The 19,395-nt window shown below is 38.3% G+C and overlaps 1 protein-coding gene across 2 annotated transcripts in view; it reads right to left on the reverse strand.

Annotated features, from left to right (window-relative positions):
- hmcn1 (hemicentin 1) overlaps positions 1 to 19,395 on the reverse strand; it is a 97,384-nt gene that overhangs the window by 42,296 nt on the left and 35,693 nt on the right. For both annotated transcript variants that reach the window (XM_067417756.1, XM_067417755.1), the window contains exons 11-23: positions 18,623 to 18,892; positions 13,125 to 13,266; positions 12,911 to 13,038; positions 12,623 to 12,736; positions 12,361 to 12,519; positions 11,075 to 11,269; positions 10,674 to 10,769; positions 7,647 to 7,774; positions 4,865 to 5,009; positions 4,244 to 4,356; positions 3,597 to 3,756; positions 3,278 to 3,455; positions 1,149 to 1,276 (exon numbers count right to left, since the gene is read on the reverse strand). In XM_067417756.1, coding sequence (XP_067273857.1) covers positions 1,149 to 1,276; positions 3,278 to 3,455; positions 3,597 to 3,756; positions 4,244 to 4,356; positions 4,865 to 5,009; positions 7,647 to 7,774; positions 10,674 to 10,769; positions 11,075 to 11,269; positions 12,361 to 12,519; positions 12,623 to 12,736; positions 12,911 to 13,038; positions 13,125 to 13,266; positions 18,623 to 18,892 — 1,956 coding nt within the window. The remainder of the gene's footprint in view (positions 1 to 1,148; positions 1,277 to 3,277; positions 3,456 to 3,596; positions 3,757 to 4,243; positions 4,357 to 4,864; positions 5,010 to 7,646; positions 7,775 to 10,673; positions 10,770 to 11,074; positions 11,270 to 12,360; positions 12,520 to 12,622; positions 12,737 to 12,910; positions 13,039 to 13,124; positions 13,267 to 18,622; positions 18,893 to 19,395) is intronic.

Below are 19,395 nucleotides of genomic sequence, written 5' to 3' on the forward strand. Positions count from 1 at the left end.
AAATGGCCAGCTTTCAATGACAACTGTGTATCATTTAAAAATTAATAAATTATTGTACTTATTAATAATATACCCCAGTGGACACATATATTTAAAAAAATATTAAAAAGACGCGGACCCAAAATAGATCCCTGAGGTACTCCACTAATAATAGGGGCAGAAAATTAAGAGAACTTACCAGAGTGAAGTAGAAAACACATGTTCTTGCATAGGTATTCAACATATGCGGTGAAATCGGAAGTGATGTGTGCTCATAAAACATAGTTGATGCACAAAAATAGCAACCTGCCCTTATTTTCCCTTGGAAGTAACTGATCTTTTTTTGGTGCTAATATTCCTGATGAGACATTTAGTAGCAGTGATAAATCAAACAGCACATTCCCCTTTGCTGCAGCTTTCATTTCTTAGACTCGGTTCTGCTAAAATATCTGCTTACAGTTTTACGAAGAACTATAATCCAAGATTAAATTGACTAAAGGTATAATTGTCTGGGAGTACTAGAGCTTTTTCCCCCACTTCAAGCACCGTGTATGACAATATAGTAACATAATGTTCCAAATGTAAAAAAGCCAGTACCTGTAAATCCAAAACTCACATTTCAAACAACATATGTATATTTATACTCTAATTTGAGTCATATATGTTAAAAATGATATCTAGTAAATTGTCCTCACGTTAGCAAGGACTACATGAGCAAAAAAAACAAATTACGAAAGTGCTCTGATATGTGCCTGTCCTGGGAAAATGCACATGAGCATGTGTGAAACATAAACACATGGAGGTACTTACCGAGATAAATGTGGTTTGTGATGTGAAATTGACTATCAAATTGTCATTACTTATGCTTGTGCAGCATTGTTTTACAGTCAAAATGTATTATATAGTTGTGGGCACGAGCAGAGCACTTGAAATCAACTCAAGATGTGTATTAAAATATGACTGATTGAAGCCTGATGTCACCTCAAGACCAATGTGGCAAAGTGATTCATTTAAACAGATGACACCTGTTTTTTAACACCTCCGGGATGATGTGTGCTCATAAGAACGTCTATGGCATGAGATTAAACTGTTGTTGCTTTGATAAACAAATTTCACCTGCAAGCATAAATTGTGAGAGCAAGTAAATAAATGTGTTCTGTTTCTCTTACCCAGTACGCTTAGTTTGACTGTCCTTGTGAAGTTTCCAGCTATGTTTGTAGCCACACAGAGGTACATGCCGCTGTCAGTCACACGTGCATCGATGATCCTCATGGAGCCTGATGGCAGCTGATTGTGTCTATGAGAGAAGAAGTTACATTAGAAAGGAGGAGAAGAGGCTAAAATGTGAGACTGTTCTTTAGCATTCAGTATGTAAAACCACACAGGTGCTCCTGGTTTACAGAGAAGCTTCCAAAATTATACCTTTGTTTACTTTCATGGTGAGCTGAAAAGGAAAGTTTAATTACTGTGTAATTTTTATCTGACCGCAGTGTTTCTAGCTTTAGGCCATACAGTAAACATCAGTCCTTTGAAAACAATGCAGAAAAAAGCATGCTACCTGCACACAAGATTTATAGAGTTTAAAAGTACAATACAAGTGTCTTATTTATAAAATGCTTGTACAATGACATTTAATTCTGTACACCAAATGAAAAACATTGCTTGCAAGCATTTTGTGTACATATCATGCATAATGATGAGTGACTGACTGAATTATTCAATCGTTTAAAAATGTGGTATGTTTTTTTTTACTCCACACATGCATTTCAGAGATACTTTCACCCAGTCACCTTGACATAACAACTTGACCCTTGCTCTGATCTTTATTCCTATCCATTTCTCCTGCATCCAATGTGTTGATTACAGGAACTGATTGTTTGCTTACCATCTAATCTACCCAGACCTTAATATGTCCTTGTTAGGATCAACAATATTGACCTGTGACAGGTCATAATGTTTTAGCTCATCAGTGTAACATTTTAAAAACATTTTATAACAATGTTAATACTGACCCCAAACTTTTGAACAGTATTCTAAGTACAAACCCGATTCCAAAAAAGTTGGGACACTGTACAAATTGTAAATAAAAATGAATGCAACCATTTACAGATTTCATAAAATTATAATTTATTCACAATAGAGTATAGATAACATATCAAATGTTGAAAGTGAGACATTTTGAAATGTCATGGCAAAGATTGGCTCATTTTGGATTTCATGAAAGATACACATTCCAAAAAAACTGGGACAGGTAGAAATAAGAGGCTGGAAAAGTGAAATGTACATATAAGGAACAGCTAGAGGACCAATTTGCAACTTATTAGGTCAATTGGCAACATGATTGGGTATAAAAAGAGCCTCTCAGAGTGGCAGTGTCTCTAAGAAGTCAAGATGGGCAGAGGATCACCAATTCCCCCAATGCTACAACCAAAAAAATGGTGGAGCAATATCAGAAAGGAGTTTCTCAGAGAAAAATTGAAAAGAGTTTTAATTTATCATCATCTACAGTACATAATATCACCTAAAGATTCAGAGACTCTGAAACAATCTCTTTTTATCTTTTATAAAAAGAAGAGGGAATGCCACACAGTGGTAAACATGGTCTTGTCCCACCTTTTTTGAGATGTGTTGATGCCATGAAATTTAAAATTAAATAAAATTGAAAACTTATTTTCCCCTTAAAATTATACATTTCTCAGTTTAAACATTTGATATGTCATCTATATTGTATTCTGAATAAAATATTGAAATTTGAAATATCCACATCATTTCTTTGTTTTTATTGACAATTTGTGCAGTGTACCAACTTTTTTGGAATCAGGTTTGTAATAAAATAGTGACTATAATTAAATGCACAAAAATATTTGAATGCTGAGAATGTGGTCATATTTGTTTATTAGCTTACGTATGATTAGATTTTGAATATCTGCAAGCCTTTATATCTTTTTTTGAAGATTATTTATTAATCATTGTGGAGAGCAGAGAGGCTGAGGGACCCAGAGAGCGGGACAAGGCCGGTTGTTAATGATAATGAGCGACAGTTACGCACTGCACTAGTCTTGAGTCTCATGGAGGAGTGACGGTAGCAGAAAGGAGGAGTGGCGACAGTGAAGGACGAGAGAGGATCAGGCCTGGGTTTTACGTTGTGCTAGGAAATTACACGTTTATATTTAAGATTATCCTATTGTTTTTTTTTTAATAAATAAGATCCCAACTATTTGTGTATTTTTCACATATAACTTGAATTGTTCTTCCTAAAATGTATAAAGAAATAGAGACATGTTAGCAAAATTGATACCTGGGAGAAAAGGGGGAGATGAGCTGCTTGTCTTTGGCCCAGGTGATGATGGGAGGAGGTATGCTCTCCACCTCACATGGCAGTGTGACATCATCACCCACTGTTACTGACATCTCCAACAGCTTGTCCGAGATATTCTGTAGCTCTACTCCATCAACACCGCTCGGCCTGGGCTTGACTACAAGTTTTCAAAGACAAAGTATATGCGAATACACGAATACACAGGAAAAAACAAAGCTAAGGGAAACATAGATGTTTTACAGAATCAAAGAACAACAGAGGACCAGTAAAACTTATCAGTAGATCAAGCTGCTCTAACCATAGACGGTGAGCTGGACCTTTCTGGAGCTATATCCAGCAGCATTGGTGGCTGTGCACACAAACTCGCCCGATTCTTCACCACTGGGGTAGACGATATGAAGACTCCCCTCCTCACCCAGAGAAAACACACTGCCAGTCAGATCCAGCAACTTGCCTCGCTGAAGAAATATCACACATTCATTTGATAGAAGCATCAGGGTGCAATGCAAGGCTAAAATAGTGCGACTGATAAATTACAGATCTGCAATTTTAGTGGTTTTGTATGTAGATGAAGTCGTCAAAATATCAAATGAGCACCTAATAAAATAATGTGATCAGAAAAGTTTTAGGAAGTGGGGGGTGGGGGTGTCTCTTTAACTCCAACTCCTTAAACTTGTTATGTCACATTATTTTGTTAGGTGCTCATTTGATATTTTGACTCCTCTATCACTAACAGTATTATGCTAACTAATTAAACTACATTACATTTAAAATTACATTTAAATCCCTAAGCAATAACCCTTAACAGAACATGATGGGTTTTAGAGCAACAAAAACAATTCCGACCAGGTAAGTTTTTCATCAAAAGTCAGTTTCCTGTCCTAATCCTTCTTGTATGAGCATGTGTGTGTGAAAGAGAGAGAGACAGAAATTAAGCACATGTACCTTAGACCAAGTGATATCTGGTTTCGGGACTCCATTTGCACGACATGGCAGAGAAATGGGCATCCCTTCAATGGTACTGAATACTTGAGGGCCGTGTTGAATAGTGGGCATCACTAGAGAGAGAAAAGATGTAGAATAGAAGCACTTGGTTGAGTATGAGGAGGGATTTAGGAACACTGTAGAGGAGGTATTCTGACATTTTTTAGGATACTGTACAGGCCTTGTACTCTTTCCTATAATAATGTAGTCTCAGACTTTCACTTGGCCTAATTGATTTCCATTGGTGAAGGTAGACTGCTTCCTTAAGACTGATTGCATTTGAAAAATGAGAGTTTTTGTCTCTCTGTTATTTCTCTTCTGAAGTACTCTGCTCACACTGTTGGTTCTGTTTTTAATTCACGAATGAATGATGAGGGCATATTTAGTGAGGCAGAGGGAAATAAAGCCTTATTGTATACATTTATAGAAGAGAGGAAGCAGAAGACTGGGCTATGTCATAGTGGTCTGGATCCACAGAAACTAAACCTTTTTTCTTTGTATTTTTTTTTAATGTTACTGACCCCAAACTTTTGAATGGTAGTATATTTTATTATTTGTGTATGTTTTTGTTTTACATCTTACCATAGACATTGAGTATGCTGGTGCGGTTGCTGGATCCCAGCACATTTTCTGCCAAACAGGTGTATTGCCCCCCATCCTGCTGACTGACCCGTTCTATATGTAGACTACCATCACGTCTCACGGTCACATATGGACTTGATGTAACCTGACATATGGTCACACACAAGCACACATTTAAAGGGGTCATGAATTGAGAAATCAACTTTCCCTTGAGCTTTTGATATATAAAAGGTCATGGTAATATAAGATTATCCTCTAAGTTTCAGAGCTGAAATACTTCCTTGTTAGTTAAAGAAAAGCATTTATTGACACCAGCCCCAGCAAACAAGAGATCTAAGAATGTGCCAACCCTTGACGTCAGCGTGTGGTAAAACGCCACCTCAACATCAGAAGAATGCCTGATTCTGTAGCCCCGCCCACTGACTCGTGCCTGACATGACATAGGCCTACATAGAACTAAACCGGATTGAACTTCCAAGCAATAAATATGCCGCTAAAGCTTCATTCGGAATCCAATATTGTGAATGCATGGATTAACTTTATTTTTAAAGGGGGGGTGAAATGCTGTTTCATGCATACTGATCTTTTTACACTGTTAAAGACTTGGAATCCCATACTAAACATAGACAAAGTTTCAAAAGTTAAGGTGGACGTTTGATGGGAGTATTTCTTTGTCAAAAATACTACTTCCGGTAAGTCATAAGTTTCGGCAAGTTTTTTGAGATCATGCGTCCCCTTTGACGTTAATGGGGGCGGAATTTCCTTGTATGGGCCTTACGGACAATTCTACCGGAAGCGCGTGAGAGAGAGAGAGGGAGAGAGCGAAAGTAACAGGCTACGCCCATCAAAGCGCTGGCTTGTAGGATGCTGGACAGGTGATGTGCACATAACAATGTCACCAAAAAAGTGCGTTTTTGGTTGCCAGACCAAGACAGTCCTGCACAGATTCCCCAAAACCCCCGCGTTAAGGCAACAGTGGATGTAATTTGCTTTTCCGGATCAGCAACTGAGTTGCGCGAATGTTTATATCTGTTCGCTGCATTTCGGTGCCGACTGTTTCATAAACAAGGCCCAGCTCGACGCCGGATTTTCCCGATCGCCTAATGCTGAATGATGGAGCAGTCCCAACGTTAGAACCGCAGGCGGTGAGTGAGACTGCTTCAAATGTCTGTGTTTTTGCCTATGCTCGTAGCCCAAACATGATCACGTATAGTTAATTGATCAATGGAGCATGGGATGTGTAGTGCGTGTATATTTGTTTAGCTGGCCACTATATGTGTAACTTTATGTTTGTGTATTGTAAAAGCACTCAACAATACACAAAGAGGGGGGAAATATGTTGAACTAAATAAGCGCGCTTCTTCATTCAAATGCGCTACTATTCCGTGTCTTTCTATGTAAACACTAACTTAACCTGTCTACACAAACCACGCGTAAACACACAAACACACGTGCACAACTGCACTTCCCACATGTACACCTTCAAAGACAAAAATACGACGATATAATTCAAGTATAAATATGTAAATAACACAAGCCGCTAAGCATATTATATAGTTAGTGTATAACTTGTACCACATAGAGACGTCCTGCTCTAGTCGTTTTTGCTGCTGCTCCTGTTCAACTGCAGCCTCTGGGTCTGATTCCGGATCATAGATGTATGGCTGTATCTGATTAAAAGCCATATTTTTATTTGACACAGCTTTACGACGCACTCGACTCAACACAATAGCAGCAGCGAGCACACGTCATTATTTAGCTCCGCTCACACGACACGCCCCCACCCGCTCGGCTTTTTTCGGAAAGACTCGGAACAGCGCATCTTTCTTATATAATTATAAAAAAAATAAAGACTTTTCGGAGATATGCAGGATGCAATGCTACTCTATAGGTACTCAAGATTGACATGACACTGACTGAAACTGAGTGTTTCACCCCCCCTTTAATGAATATCGAGCTCAAGTGGGGAAGACATTGCACGTTTGTTCCTTGATTTCATCCCGGATTCGTTTGTAGACAAGAGACTGGATTTGCAGACAGGATGAGATTACATGATTAAATGAAGCAACATACTTGTGTGACTAAAAATGTTTGTTTTTTTGTGTGTGATAATATTGCATTGTTACAGATCATTTGATATCTGTTGATTATGTGTATGTGTCTAACTGAACAAACCTTAGCACGCTGTCACAGTGCTGGAGAATCCTTTTTTTGAGGCGTTGTGCTATGATTTATGATCACTGATCAAATTTGGACATGTAGCCTATGGCCCAGGGCTCGCAAAGCCCAACGTCCTGTGGCTACGTGTTTTCCAGATGGGCTACCAAGTGTGATGCTCACTCTCTCATGATATTTGCAGTTGCAGAAGTTTTGATCATGCTTTTATTTGCCTGACTGCAGTGAGGCATTTTTGGGGGGGAAACTTTCCGGTTACCGTTTCCCCACATGCTTTCAAAACAATCCCTCACGTGTACTCGCGGGGGAGCCGAAGTTCATTAAATATGCAAAGTTTATCGAATAAGCTAGCAGTTGCCGTATACTTCCAAGTCTCCAGTGCGGCACACCCATAAAAAGTTCCAGGAGAGAGGCTCAAAATCAAGATAGAAAATAGCCTATCATTTATTCCTTATGATGTTTTTGAATGTAAAAAACATTTTTTTTAAAAGACATTTCATGACAAATGTAAATTATGCTTATCATTGTGACTGTGTAAAAATATTTAACAACATGAACTGCACAGATTTCAGGACCTACGTGTTTGTGTGTGCACGTGTTAACTCACCAAACCATTGTCATGTAGCCAGTGTCTCTCAGGAAGGGGGTTTCCAGCTAGTAAGACACAAGGAAGAGTGACCTGCTGGTCCTCTATCACACTGACCACTGTGGGACTCAGAGCTATCAAAGGAGACACTGCACACAAAATACACATATTAGGATTGTAATATATACAGCATTATGGAAGTATTACTGAAATGAATACTTTTATCCAATAAGCATACATTATATTGATTAAAGTGGCAGTGAAGATATTTATAATGTAATTTATAAATCCTACAAAAGATTTTGCTCAAATAAATAAAAAAATAAAAAATTATATTCATCAATGAATCCTTAAAACATTTATCATGGTGTTCACATTAAAAATTAAGCTATTGTTTTCAAGCATTGATAATAATAAGTAATGTCAATCACCAAATCAGCATGATTTATGAAGGATTATGTAACTAAAGCCTGGCGTAATAGTTGCTGTTAATTAAGCTTTGCCATCACAGGAATAATTTACATTTTAAAATATCTTAAAACAGTTATTTCAAAGTTTTATGTTTTTCTTGATCAAATAAATGCAGCATAAGACACTTCTTTAAACGCATTAAAAAATCCTACCAATCCCAAACTTTTGAACTGTAGTATATATGAGAATGCTACAGACATTAATAGGGTCGTTTCAAAAAGTCTACCTGCTACACATGCCACGCTTACAATAACGGGCCATTTACAACAAAACCTGAGGTGTTATGCATCCTATCCTGTTATTATTTTTTTAAATAAAAACCTGATCATTTTAGATGTAATTTTCCTAATTGAATCAGACAGAGGATGGTTAAGTCTTCACTGGAAACACTGACACTGAAAACTGAGTGGACTGGCCGCACCTCTGGTGTTTTGCTTGTTGAATTTCCATGGATACCTTGGAATACACATAAAAAGCGTCACTGGGGTATTAAGGCTAAGCAGAGCAGACTTATGGGATGGCTGAGACACACTGTGAGACCTCATTAGTGACCTTTAGCTTCAACTCGATGTTATGTTGTTTTTAAAGGACCACAAAAACACAGTCACTCCCTCACACACACAGATACGCTTACACTGGAGACATTTCTGATCTAATGCAGCGTGTTCTTCAACATGACAAAACCAACAGACCCTTATCATTAAAAGCCTCCAGCAGCCTCCAGTCACAGTGTAAACTGTATTGATCGGAAAAAAAAAGATGTTTTGCCTTCTCTTGAAACACACACATTAAACCTACTCAAGTGCACCAACATGTACTCCCTGTGTTTTCCATACATTGATTTATTTGTGGTGGCCTGCCACAATATCAACATTGAACACCGCAAAGAGATTTCAGTGCATCCCATTGATTACCTAGACTGTGGTGGCCAGAAAATATATTTAAACTTCTCATAATAACATAAAAGATCTTTAATGTTGTGTTTTGAACCATAGCCATCAAACTAAAATCGATAGCGTGTTATCAAAAGACTGTCTGTTAGTGGTGCGCTAAGAGAAGTGCGCACTTCACTCACGTGATCAGCCTATGAACAGCTCCGTAGGTTTGATTTTCAATACCAGTTCCCAGTGAATGAATGCAGTGTGAACTCTACCTGTGCATGTGCTAATTTTAGCGAGCATTTGGGAACATAACGGGCACCAGTTTCGCATTATTTTCACATTTACATAGTTGATATTAACAGCATTTCACTAGATTTGTAGTGAGACACATTTGTTAACTTGTTTTCTGCCAGAATAAAAGCTTGACTGCATATTCCGTCAAAATAAAAGCTCACGGTTTTATCTTTTTCATTTATAGAATTTAGGACAAAAGTAAAAATGAAAGTGTAATTTTTTTTCCATTGCATTTGTTTTACAATATATGGCTATTATTTTCATAACATTATTATTATTATTAGTAGTAGAATTAAGTAATGTAATGTAGCCTGATACTATATCACAACTGAAAAGACTTTTTCTTTGTAGTATATATAGTATATATATTCTTTGTATTTCTCTGAGTATAGGTTGAAGCCCTTCAATTTTGAATTTAAAAGTGCACCAGATTGATGAATTTTATCAAAAATCTGAAGAATCTTACAAAATGTTATTATATGTTTTACAAATTTTAGCTAAAACCAGGTTAAAGGAACTATATGTAAGAAATGTGTTTCAATTAATCATAAAATGGTCCTGATATGTCACTAGACATTAAGAAATCATGTTAATTTCAAATACTTATATCACTAACAACAGTAGTCTGCCAGGATATTGTCATTTAAAACCTGTTGTTGCAGCCCTCAACTGATGTTGTTTTGGCCTGAAGCTCCGCCCTCCACCTATCTACCAATCACAAAGTCAGTAGTGTTTCTGCATACGGGTTGCCAGCTCTGCTCTAGTTACCACAGCTGCAGCTACAAAAGTTCCTGCTGGATCCTGCAGCTTATCTGGCAACCTCGAGTCAGGGTGGAGGGGGAGAGGGGATAGGGATTGCAGTACCAGTTTTCAGAAAATTCAGAAAATATGATGAAATGATGTTCAAAATGCTGCTTTCTGTAAAACAATTAAAAAAATCTAAGATGCTTGTAAATAAGGGCATTTTTGCAGATGCCAGAAATGTACTGTGAGCCACAGCTGGGTCTACAGCTGTCATAGACAAAGTATTAAAGGATGCCTGAATTCAAAGGATGCCTTATTTTAGTTTTCACATCTGGGGCAGTATATAGCCCTTGCCAGAGAGAATGAATCTAAACTAATTCTGGTGTTGGTCTTCTATTATAGCACCCTTTCTCTCTTAACCAGAAACACATATACCCCTGAGCCTTTTACTGTAAATTCACATGGACCCAAACTTCGCAAGCTAAAGCTTATGGGCCTCAGGCCAAGAAAATGTGCATGCAACTAAGATAAAGGAAGTGCAAAACAATTAATATCCCACACAAGCTTCTTTCTTCAAGAGAGCTGCTGACAGAAGGATCAGCATTAACATGAAACATATGCTACAGTTATGACTGAAGAGTTATTTCAGATGTCATACCGAGTCCAGTAACGGTGACTTTGGCTTTGGCCTGAATTTTGCCGAAGTGGTTTTGAGCTTCACACACATAGGTGGTCTCATCCTCTACCCAGAGGTCTAAAAGGCAAAGGACAGAAAATCATATGAACCATTTGCAATTGTAAAATTCATTGAAAATCTACTTGTATCTTCTTATAAATAATGAAAAGTAAATAAGAAATTTAACTAAATGTTATACACAAAATATGTATATATAATTATTTACATGCAAATATATTTACAGTTTAACAGCATCCAGTGTAGAATTTATTAGAAACATTCCTTCTGTTAAATAAATAAATATTATAATATAAAAATGATGACTAATTGCAGTTTTTGTTAAAAACTCAAGAGAGAGAGAAAATGAATAGAGAGGCACTAACTTGTGATGAAAAGGCCCCCATCAGTTTTTTGAGAGACAGTACTGGGACCACGTCGCTGAGAGAAGAGTGAGACATTGTCCTCTCGTCTCCAGGAGAGCTGAGGTTCTGGGTGGCCTCGTGCATGACACGGCAAGGTGACGTTTGTGCCGATATCAGCAGACAGATCTGACGGCTTTTGTGTGAACTGAGGAGCAGCTGTGGAATACAGTTTAACAAATCGAGAGCTATTTATAAAGAACAAAACAGTATTCTGATTCATTTATATATAAAGTAGGGATCTTCAATAGGCAGTTGAAAATGAAAACGTGTTAAACTAAAAAATACAATATAAAGTTAATTTCAACCAAAGCTAAAAGAAAGTAAAGGGACAGCATGTGTAAGGCTGGGCAAGGCATAGCCTTCCCCTTGCTACAGACTTGAGACTAGAGTGGAATTTACTTATTCACTTAAACCACTGACTGCTGCTGCTTCTGATTGCTTTTAGAGGGAAAAGCTGCCCATAAACTCCTGGTCTAGGGTTAGTTTTCTCCGTAATAATAGCATATTGGCAAAATAGATTTGCCAAACAATTTGGTACGTATCTGTGTTTGCGCTGTGGAAAGCATCAAAGGTTTCTATTTAGAATATGTCATTTCTTGAACACAACGGCCAGTCAGAGGTGTTTAAGGTTTTTTGTCCAGTGGCGAGTTCTGCATACTGGCAAGAGTAGAAAAAAAGAGTAGGTTTTGTATGTAATTTAACCCTTTCCCCACCATTGACCAGTTATCTAATTTTTTTTATGAGAAAACGCTTCCCTGCCATACAGTATTTATAGATCAAAACACAGGAAAGAAGCAGAAACAAGCAATATCATATGCAACAGATGCATATAAAAAATAATGTGATCATCAACAACAGCATATAAATCAAAATGACCTAATGTTACTGAATGAAATGTCCACCCAGGAAGTGCAATAGGTCTGTGAAGCTTTGGTGACTCAATCTACTCTTATCGTACTGAATCTGATCCAGATGTAGTCTTTGACAAAAAATTGATTTTCTCAGCTTTTTGCTGTAAACTTTCCAACACACCAAAGTATTGATAAAAAAGAGGGTCTGTTCTGATTCATTTCATATTCAAAAATTCATACTAACAAAATATTCTGGGTTTATTTAAATGCTTGAAAATGCTGGTGGTGGCTGGCAACTTTTTTTTTTTTTATGCTGACGGGGAAAGAGTTAATCAGAGGATTTTGGAGGTGTGAGAACCTTAATTCGGATAAAGGGTATATATAATATAGCCTTACAGCCCACGTCCAGCGTGATGTACCCCTGTGCAGAGCCAGCTGAGTTCACTGCCACACATGTGTACTCTCCTGCATGTGTGTCCAGAGTCTGCTGAATGCTCAGAGTGCCGCGTTGAGGATCCATACTTAAAACTGCAGAAGGCTTTAGCTGTGTGTCACCTAAAGATCAAACATATAGTACATTAGGTCTGACAGTGCCAAAACAGAATAAGTGCATACAGGACAGTAGGATGTCCAGAGGTTTAGGAGGACACAAGCTGACCTTTGTACCACAGGACATCAGGATGTGGAACTCCTGTGACCCTGCATTCCATAATGATTGTTTGTCCTAGACCAATCAGCAGGTCAGAGTGAGGGACTGTCACCTGTGGAGACTCTATAGAGGGGTAAAGATCACAGGAAACGTAATTAAAGACTAGAGTATAACCATAGGGTGGGACTGAATAAGTCAAATGTCTCAGTTGTAAGAAGTTTAGTAGTAAAAAAAAAACATTTTAGGCATTTTTTTTGCTTTCATTTAGTGCTATTAACAATGTTTGTCTTTACTAACCAATGTAGCTGACAAAGGCATTTTGAGTGTCTGTTCCTGCCACATTACTCGCTAAGCATCCATATGTCCCAGCATCCTTCGGCCCAGTGTTCCTGATGACCAGTGTGCCATCAGGGGTCATTCTGTGCCTGAGTGAGCAAAGCACAACAAGTTAGGAACACTACAGTAAAAGCTAACAAATAGAGACTCACTTGAAAAGTAAGGTGTTTGTTACCTGCTGGAGCCCAGAATGAACATATCATTGTGTATCCACACCACCATGGGTGAGGGGTAGCCTTTGGCCGAACACCTGATCCAAACTTCCTGACCGGAGCGGAACGTCTGGTTCCGAGGTTCAACCGTCACCACTGGTGGTTCTAGTATGAAAATGAGGTGATCATGATGTTTGACAACACAACCAAATTGGACAAGCTCTTGCTAAGACAAATTCTACAAAATGAAATTTAGTAATTTCTTGCTCTTTTCAGGATTCTTTTCAGGAAGTGAAATGTCCAGTTAGCTAAAAGCACGTTTGGTTTTATCCTAAATAGATTAATGTGAATCTGGTAACATTTTATTACGGTGGTTGTTGCATTTATTGTGGCAGTTCGGAAATAAAATTTCTGTTGAGTGGCGCTAAAAGGCTAAAGCTTGATTGCATTTAAAAATAACAGTTTACCTACACTAAACCCTACCTTAAACTTAACTGATAGCATTAACAGAAGCAAACACGAGAACAATGCATTTGCTAAAACAACTACAATGCTTCTACAAGTCTTTGATCTCTCTTGTCATGAATCGTACCCGAGAGCTCTGCATCCCAAGTGTAATGCTGTATCAGGTGAACTAGCAAGCAAGTTTATTGGATTAGAAAAGCTATACATATCGAGCTGGTTATGTGATGCCAACAACACAATGTGTTAGTTCAGAAGTCATGCACTACAGAGGTCATAACACTGTGCATTGTGCAAAGAACTGTGTGAAAATATGTCTTAATCGATCATAATTTATGTGAAAAGGAATAAAAGTTGTTAGTGTTTTCCTGGCACTAGTGTTCATTTAAGCAGGAAACTGGAGTATACAAATTTTAGAAAAAATAGAGTATAAAAAATACAAATTTTAAGTCTATGTTGGGTAAAATGGTGCATAAAAAGACATATAGACTTCCCTGAGGCATATATAAGGGCCAGAATACCCTAGCAACTACATAGCAACACTGAGATTCTCTCACAACACCTTAGAAACCACTGGCAACATCACAAACAAGCACACCTTTTTTTAGTTATGACAAGCTCAAAAAACGTTATCCTTTTATCTCCATCCAGTAAATTAATAAAAATGAGTAAAGTCATGGGGCTTTCAGAAATTGTTGTGAACAACGGGGGGTGCCTTGGAGTCAAACAGTTGACCACTGTACTAGAGTAAATTTAACCTGATTTATCTATAGATATTCATAGATATTTAGCTCATATATTAAAATAATTACATTCACTAACAAATATTTAGTCATCAATAGTACAATATTAACTATATAGATACTTGCTTGTAAAGAACAAAACCGTACCCAGGCAATGTTCACATGTGGTCTCCACAATACCCTTTTAAAAATGTCCTGCTTTACACCATGATATGATTCTGAAGCCAGCCAAACACATTTCACAGCAATTCTCCTATCATTCCTTCTCATTTTTTACAGAAACACTAAAGTGGGATTATTGGTTCCAGATTCTCTGAGCTGCTGAAGCTGAGGCATGCTCTTGATCAATTCATGATGTGCAACCCCTGCTGAATGAGAGTGTTTTCTCACTGCTGAAGCCAATCTGATGTATGTCTCCACTGTTCTCTGAACTCCAGTCTCTGCCTGTCCCATATGCCAACAGAGCAGGATGTGTGACATCATTGGCAAAGACAGGAAATACAAATAATGTTCCAAAACCTAGCAGCTCACTAGCTAACTGACATGGAACCGCATAAGTGATTTGAATTAGAAGGCTCTACATATACAGCAACCCTGCGTCTCATTCAAAAAGCGCAGAGGAGACTACATGAATGCTGTCTATAAGCATCGCCATTTACTGGCTTGGCATGCATATTACATTGTTTTTTTAGTAATCTTTGTGGATCTGTTTAAGTGGGGATCGTTTTTGACAACGTTGTCATCTATACACTAAACTTTTCTAAAGTGCGTAGGAAAAACGTTTCTGTTTGTAGTGCATCGTTGTGGTGTAAACGTACCCTTGGTATGCAGAATAAGCTGCCTACCTTTTTAGGACAGGATAAAATGCTGCCTCTGTAGGCAGCTCATTAGGTTTTGGAACAGAGCAAATCACTGCTTAAGTACCTGAGTGTAAGTAATATGGCTAACATACTCAATTGTAACAGCTTTCCAGGTCTTCTGCTGTATTTCAAATGGAGAGCTTGACTGGAATGAGTGACGTAATTTCCAGAACTATCCTTTGTCATGATTAAAGTGGACTCAAAACGTGACCTGGCAGATAAAAAGAGTCTGTTGTGCAAGGGGGAGTCATTGTGCATTGCATGCTCAGGCGGTTAAAGCATTGCCGTTGAGAGATCACTTTGTGTCTAGTAGTAAAGCTGTAATTATCCCAAGTCTTACTCACTAAATTGTACTCTAATAGACTTGGTCTGCCTAAAGGCCCAATTTTAACAACTCACTGACGCTAAGCCTCACTAACACCTCCTCATCTACGCTTCTTTGCCTGAGGCTACTCTAATTCAAATAGTTATTATGTTTCTGCAAATTGAAAGCCTACTGTATGTAATTTAAACACATTTTTAGTATGCAAATTCTGTGGCAGCACTGCATATCTAGACACATAAAACAGACTTAAGTATAGTGTAACTGCAGTAAATAACAAAAGATCAAAATATTGTAACCTTTCCGTGTTTAAACATTAACAAATTTAATTTAAAAATGCACATTTTTTATTGTAACTTCATACATCATGGCAACCTAGATAGCAAAAGTAGTTGGAATGCCCAATATTAAATGGCTAAATATCCTTTGGGTCTCTGGACCCTCTGAACACAGAGGTGTACATCTGACTGACACTGGTGCTATGTGTGGACAGTGCCAGTCAAAGTAATGTTGTATAAAGGATTAGGGCAGATGACTCTGTGGACTGGCCAGGTATCACTGGCCCCTTTCACACTGCACGTCGGACCCGCAATATTCCCGGAACATTGCCGGGTCGCCTTCTGTGTGAAAGCAACCACGTCCCGGAATTGATTACCGAATTGAACCCGGGTCGGGGACCTAGTAACATTGCGGGGTTCGATCCGGGGCGAGCGCTGTGTGAACAAAAGCCAAACTAATGCTGCAACGTGTACGTAGTACAAACTGCAGTGGCAGAAGAGCTAGTCGGTGTTTTAAACGCAGAGAGTGTTCGTATACAAAATAAACTAAAATTAAACAAGCAGAAATGTGCGCAAACTGGACACAAGTCGAGACCACGGAGCTCCTTACTATCCGCGCTGAAGCTGAGATCGCTCGGCATTATACGTCACATCCGGATTTCATGTGTCAACTCGATCCGGGACTGTTACGGGTTGTGTGTGAAAGCGCACATATTACGGTATTTCGCTGGCAGTGTGAATGGACCAAATCTAGAACAAATGCCGGGTCGCATTATCCGTGTATTTGCCAGAATCGCAGTGTGAAAGGGGCTTATGTCACCAGTCCCACTTCAAAAGGCCCCTAATGACTAGGACAACACAGGAATCCCAGCAGGTGGTGATTACACACACACACACACACAAACACACGCACGCACAAAAACACACACACACACACACACAAATACACACGCACTGTGTCAGTCTAACAGTGACAGCTGTTTAAAAAGCCAAAGACTGACACACACAAAAAAAACATGAAGTGGCTTAAAGCGGCAGGACAAAAATAGAGGGTAAGGGAAAAGCAGAGACGGACAGATAGGGACAAGCAGAGCAAAAGAAATATATAGATAGTATAACATGCACAATTAAAGCAACTATTCCCTAATACTTAATTCTACTTTATTTATTTTTAAATGTATTCAATTGTTATTTAAATTTATTTTTAAATTATTTTAAAATGGTGTATATGTGTATGTAAATGTGTATTCCATGTAGCAAAAGCTTTGGCAAAGGGTTTTTCACTATGTCAATAAAGCTACTTGAATCATAAATATTGAAAAAAAAACTATGAAGAGACAGAAAAAGAGAGAGCGAGAGAGAGAGAGAGAGAGAGAGAGAGAGAGAGAGAGAGAGAGAGAGAGAGAGAGAGAGAGAGAGAGAGAGGGCAGAAACCGAGACAGAGCCAACAAGAATTAAAGTGTGATGCAGGGAAAACCCGTTCCTCAGGTCTTGGGAAAGAATGTTGTGGAAAACTAAGAGACTCATCACTCAACAATGAGGTAAAATTATACGGTTAATGTCACTCTTGCTAATAAAACACAAACCCGGCCCTGCTTGGGCCCTCAGGGGCTTGACACATTTAATTATCATAAAAGACAATCTCAAGTCACATATATCCATCAATATTACCTCCAAACCACATACTTTCAAATCAAAACAGATTGTTCTAATTCATTACAACAGAGCATGACTAATAAAAAAATGCCTCAGTATGAGAAACAGAAAACAAGCCTTGATTCTGTAAGTGATATGCAACACCAAAGGTCGGTGAGGACAGATAATTCATGACCTCTTAGAAGCTAAACTGAACTAAGTCTTTTATCATGTTTATCTTTGTTTGGGTGTTATGAGATTTTTTTCTTAGGGGCCTTTTAAGACAGAACACATTTTTACATTTAAAACGCAAGATACAGGGCTTTGCACTGGAAAAAAAACAAACCCCACAATGTCTAAAGATATGTTTTAAACTTGAACCATTTTTTTTAAAAACAGATTGTTTAGAACACTGTCGTGTGAGGCGCTGCAAAAGAGGTGAGCGAGACAAACTTGTATGTAACTTTCTATGCTTACCTAGAAAAACAATGGAAAAGCAGTGGAATCCAAAAACGTGATCTCTTTGAATGACCCCTTAACACTTAAATTCTGCTTTTTTTAAAAGCCCATTTCTCTTTTCATTTGTGATCTCATTTGTAATTTTTCTTTTGTATGAAATGGCTTTAATCCCCAGTGAGAGAATGCAAAGTGATTTGCCAGTGTTGTATACTGTCAGAAGTCTCTTTAATTCCATGTAAGAGAGGGGTGCAGAGCCTGATTCAATGGAAACTACAGAATCGCAAACAGTGAGCAAGCCCGGCATAAATCACTTTCACAAGTGCTATAAAATATTGCCATGAAATATTGCAGAAAGGATGCAGTGAAAACAGATCTTGTGTTATAGAGAAGTGAGAGAGTGAACTGCCAAAAGCCCTGTGGACATTGTTTTTTCTATGCATGTATTAAAAGTGTGGAGATAGAAAATATGATATAAGAAAATATGACCCTTTATTAAAACTGTGAACTGTTGACCTTTGGGTCAATAATAACAACAGGAATTGAAGTAAAATGAGTAAAAAGTGAATTATATGACTGCATTGGCAGATTGAATATGCAAGAAGTAATCTGTTCTTCTTATGCCTAGCGGAAGTTTCTCCATAATAATATGCTCCTTCCATATTTCATTGTTCCTAAGTACATGACCATGGCCTTACTTCTTAACTGTGGTAAAACTGTTGTAATGATCAATATTTTGGTTAAAAGACACACCAACACACTTACCTTGCACACTGAGGTACACACGAGAAGCAGAGACTCCACCCTCATTGGTTGCAATGCAGGTGTACCAGCCAACATCATCAGGATTGACTCTTTGGATTTCCAAGGACAGGTTGGCAGTGATATGCATGCGATGGTCCAATTTGGCATCTACATCCCCCCGCTGCCAAGTCAGGTTAAAACGCACCGTGCTGGTGACCAGGCATGTCAGAACGACATTTGTACCAGGATATGCTGTCACATTGGATGGCACCGTAATTGCAGGAGGAGGCTCTGCGGAGACAAAAATTTGTCAAGGAAATGTGATTATAATCCTCTTTATCCTGGAGCAATTAAATTCAACAGCCTAATTTGACTACACACATATTCACTTATTTTCCAGACCTCTGAGTTCTCATAAGGTCTTTGGGTGTCTGTGAACTTTGCAAATCTGACAGTTTGTGCAATGAGTCTGAAATGCGAAGGGAAATGGGGAGGGTGTTGACAGATGTGTGGATTAGGACATAAGTAGGGAATTTATACAGGAAGACACATAAATTTCATAAGGGAGTTTTTTTCTGTCACTCTTACTAATCGTGTCACTGGCCCAGCGACAGCACAGTCGGGGAAACAGCTCAGAAAATGGGACAAGGGAAAAGAGACATGCCTGTCTTGAACTTTTGGTCAACAATGAACCAATAAGAAAAACTTCTAGGTGACCATTCCAGGTGAAGAAGAATGTCAGATTTCACAGTAACCCCGGGTGTTTTTGAGGCAGTATCTGACCATAAAGCCAA

This window comes from Pseudorasbora parva, chromosome 15 (genome assembly GCF_024679245.1).
Source record: "Pseudorasbora parva isolate DD20220531a chromosome 15, ASM2467924v1, whole genome shotgun sequence".
Classification (NCBI taxonomy): domain Eukaryota; kingdom Metazoa; phylum Chordata; class Actinopteri; order Cypriniformes; family Gobionidae; genus Pseudorasbora; species Pseudorasbora parva.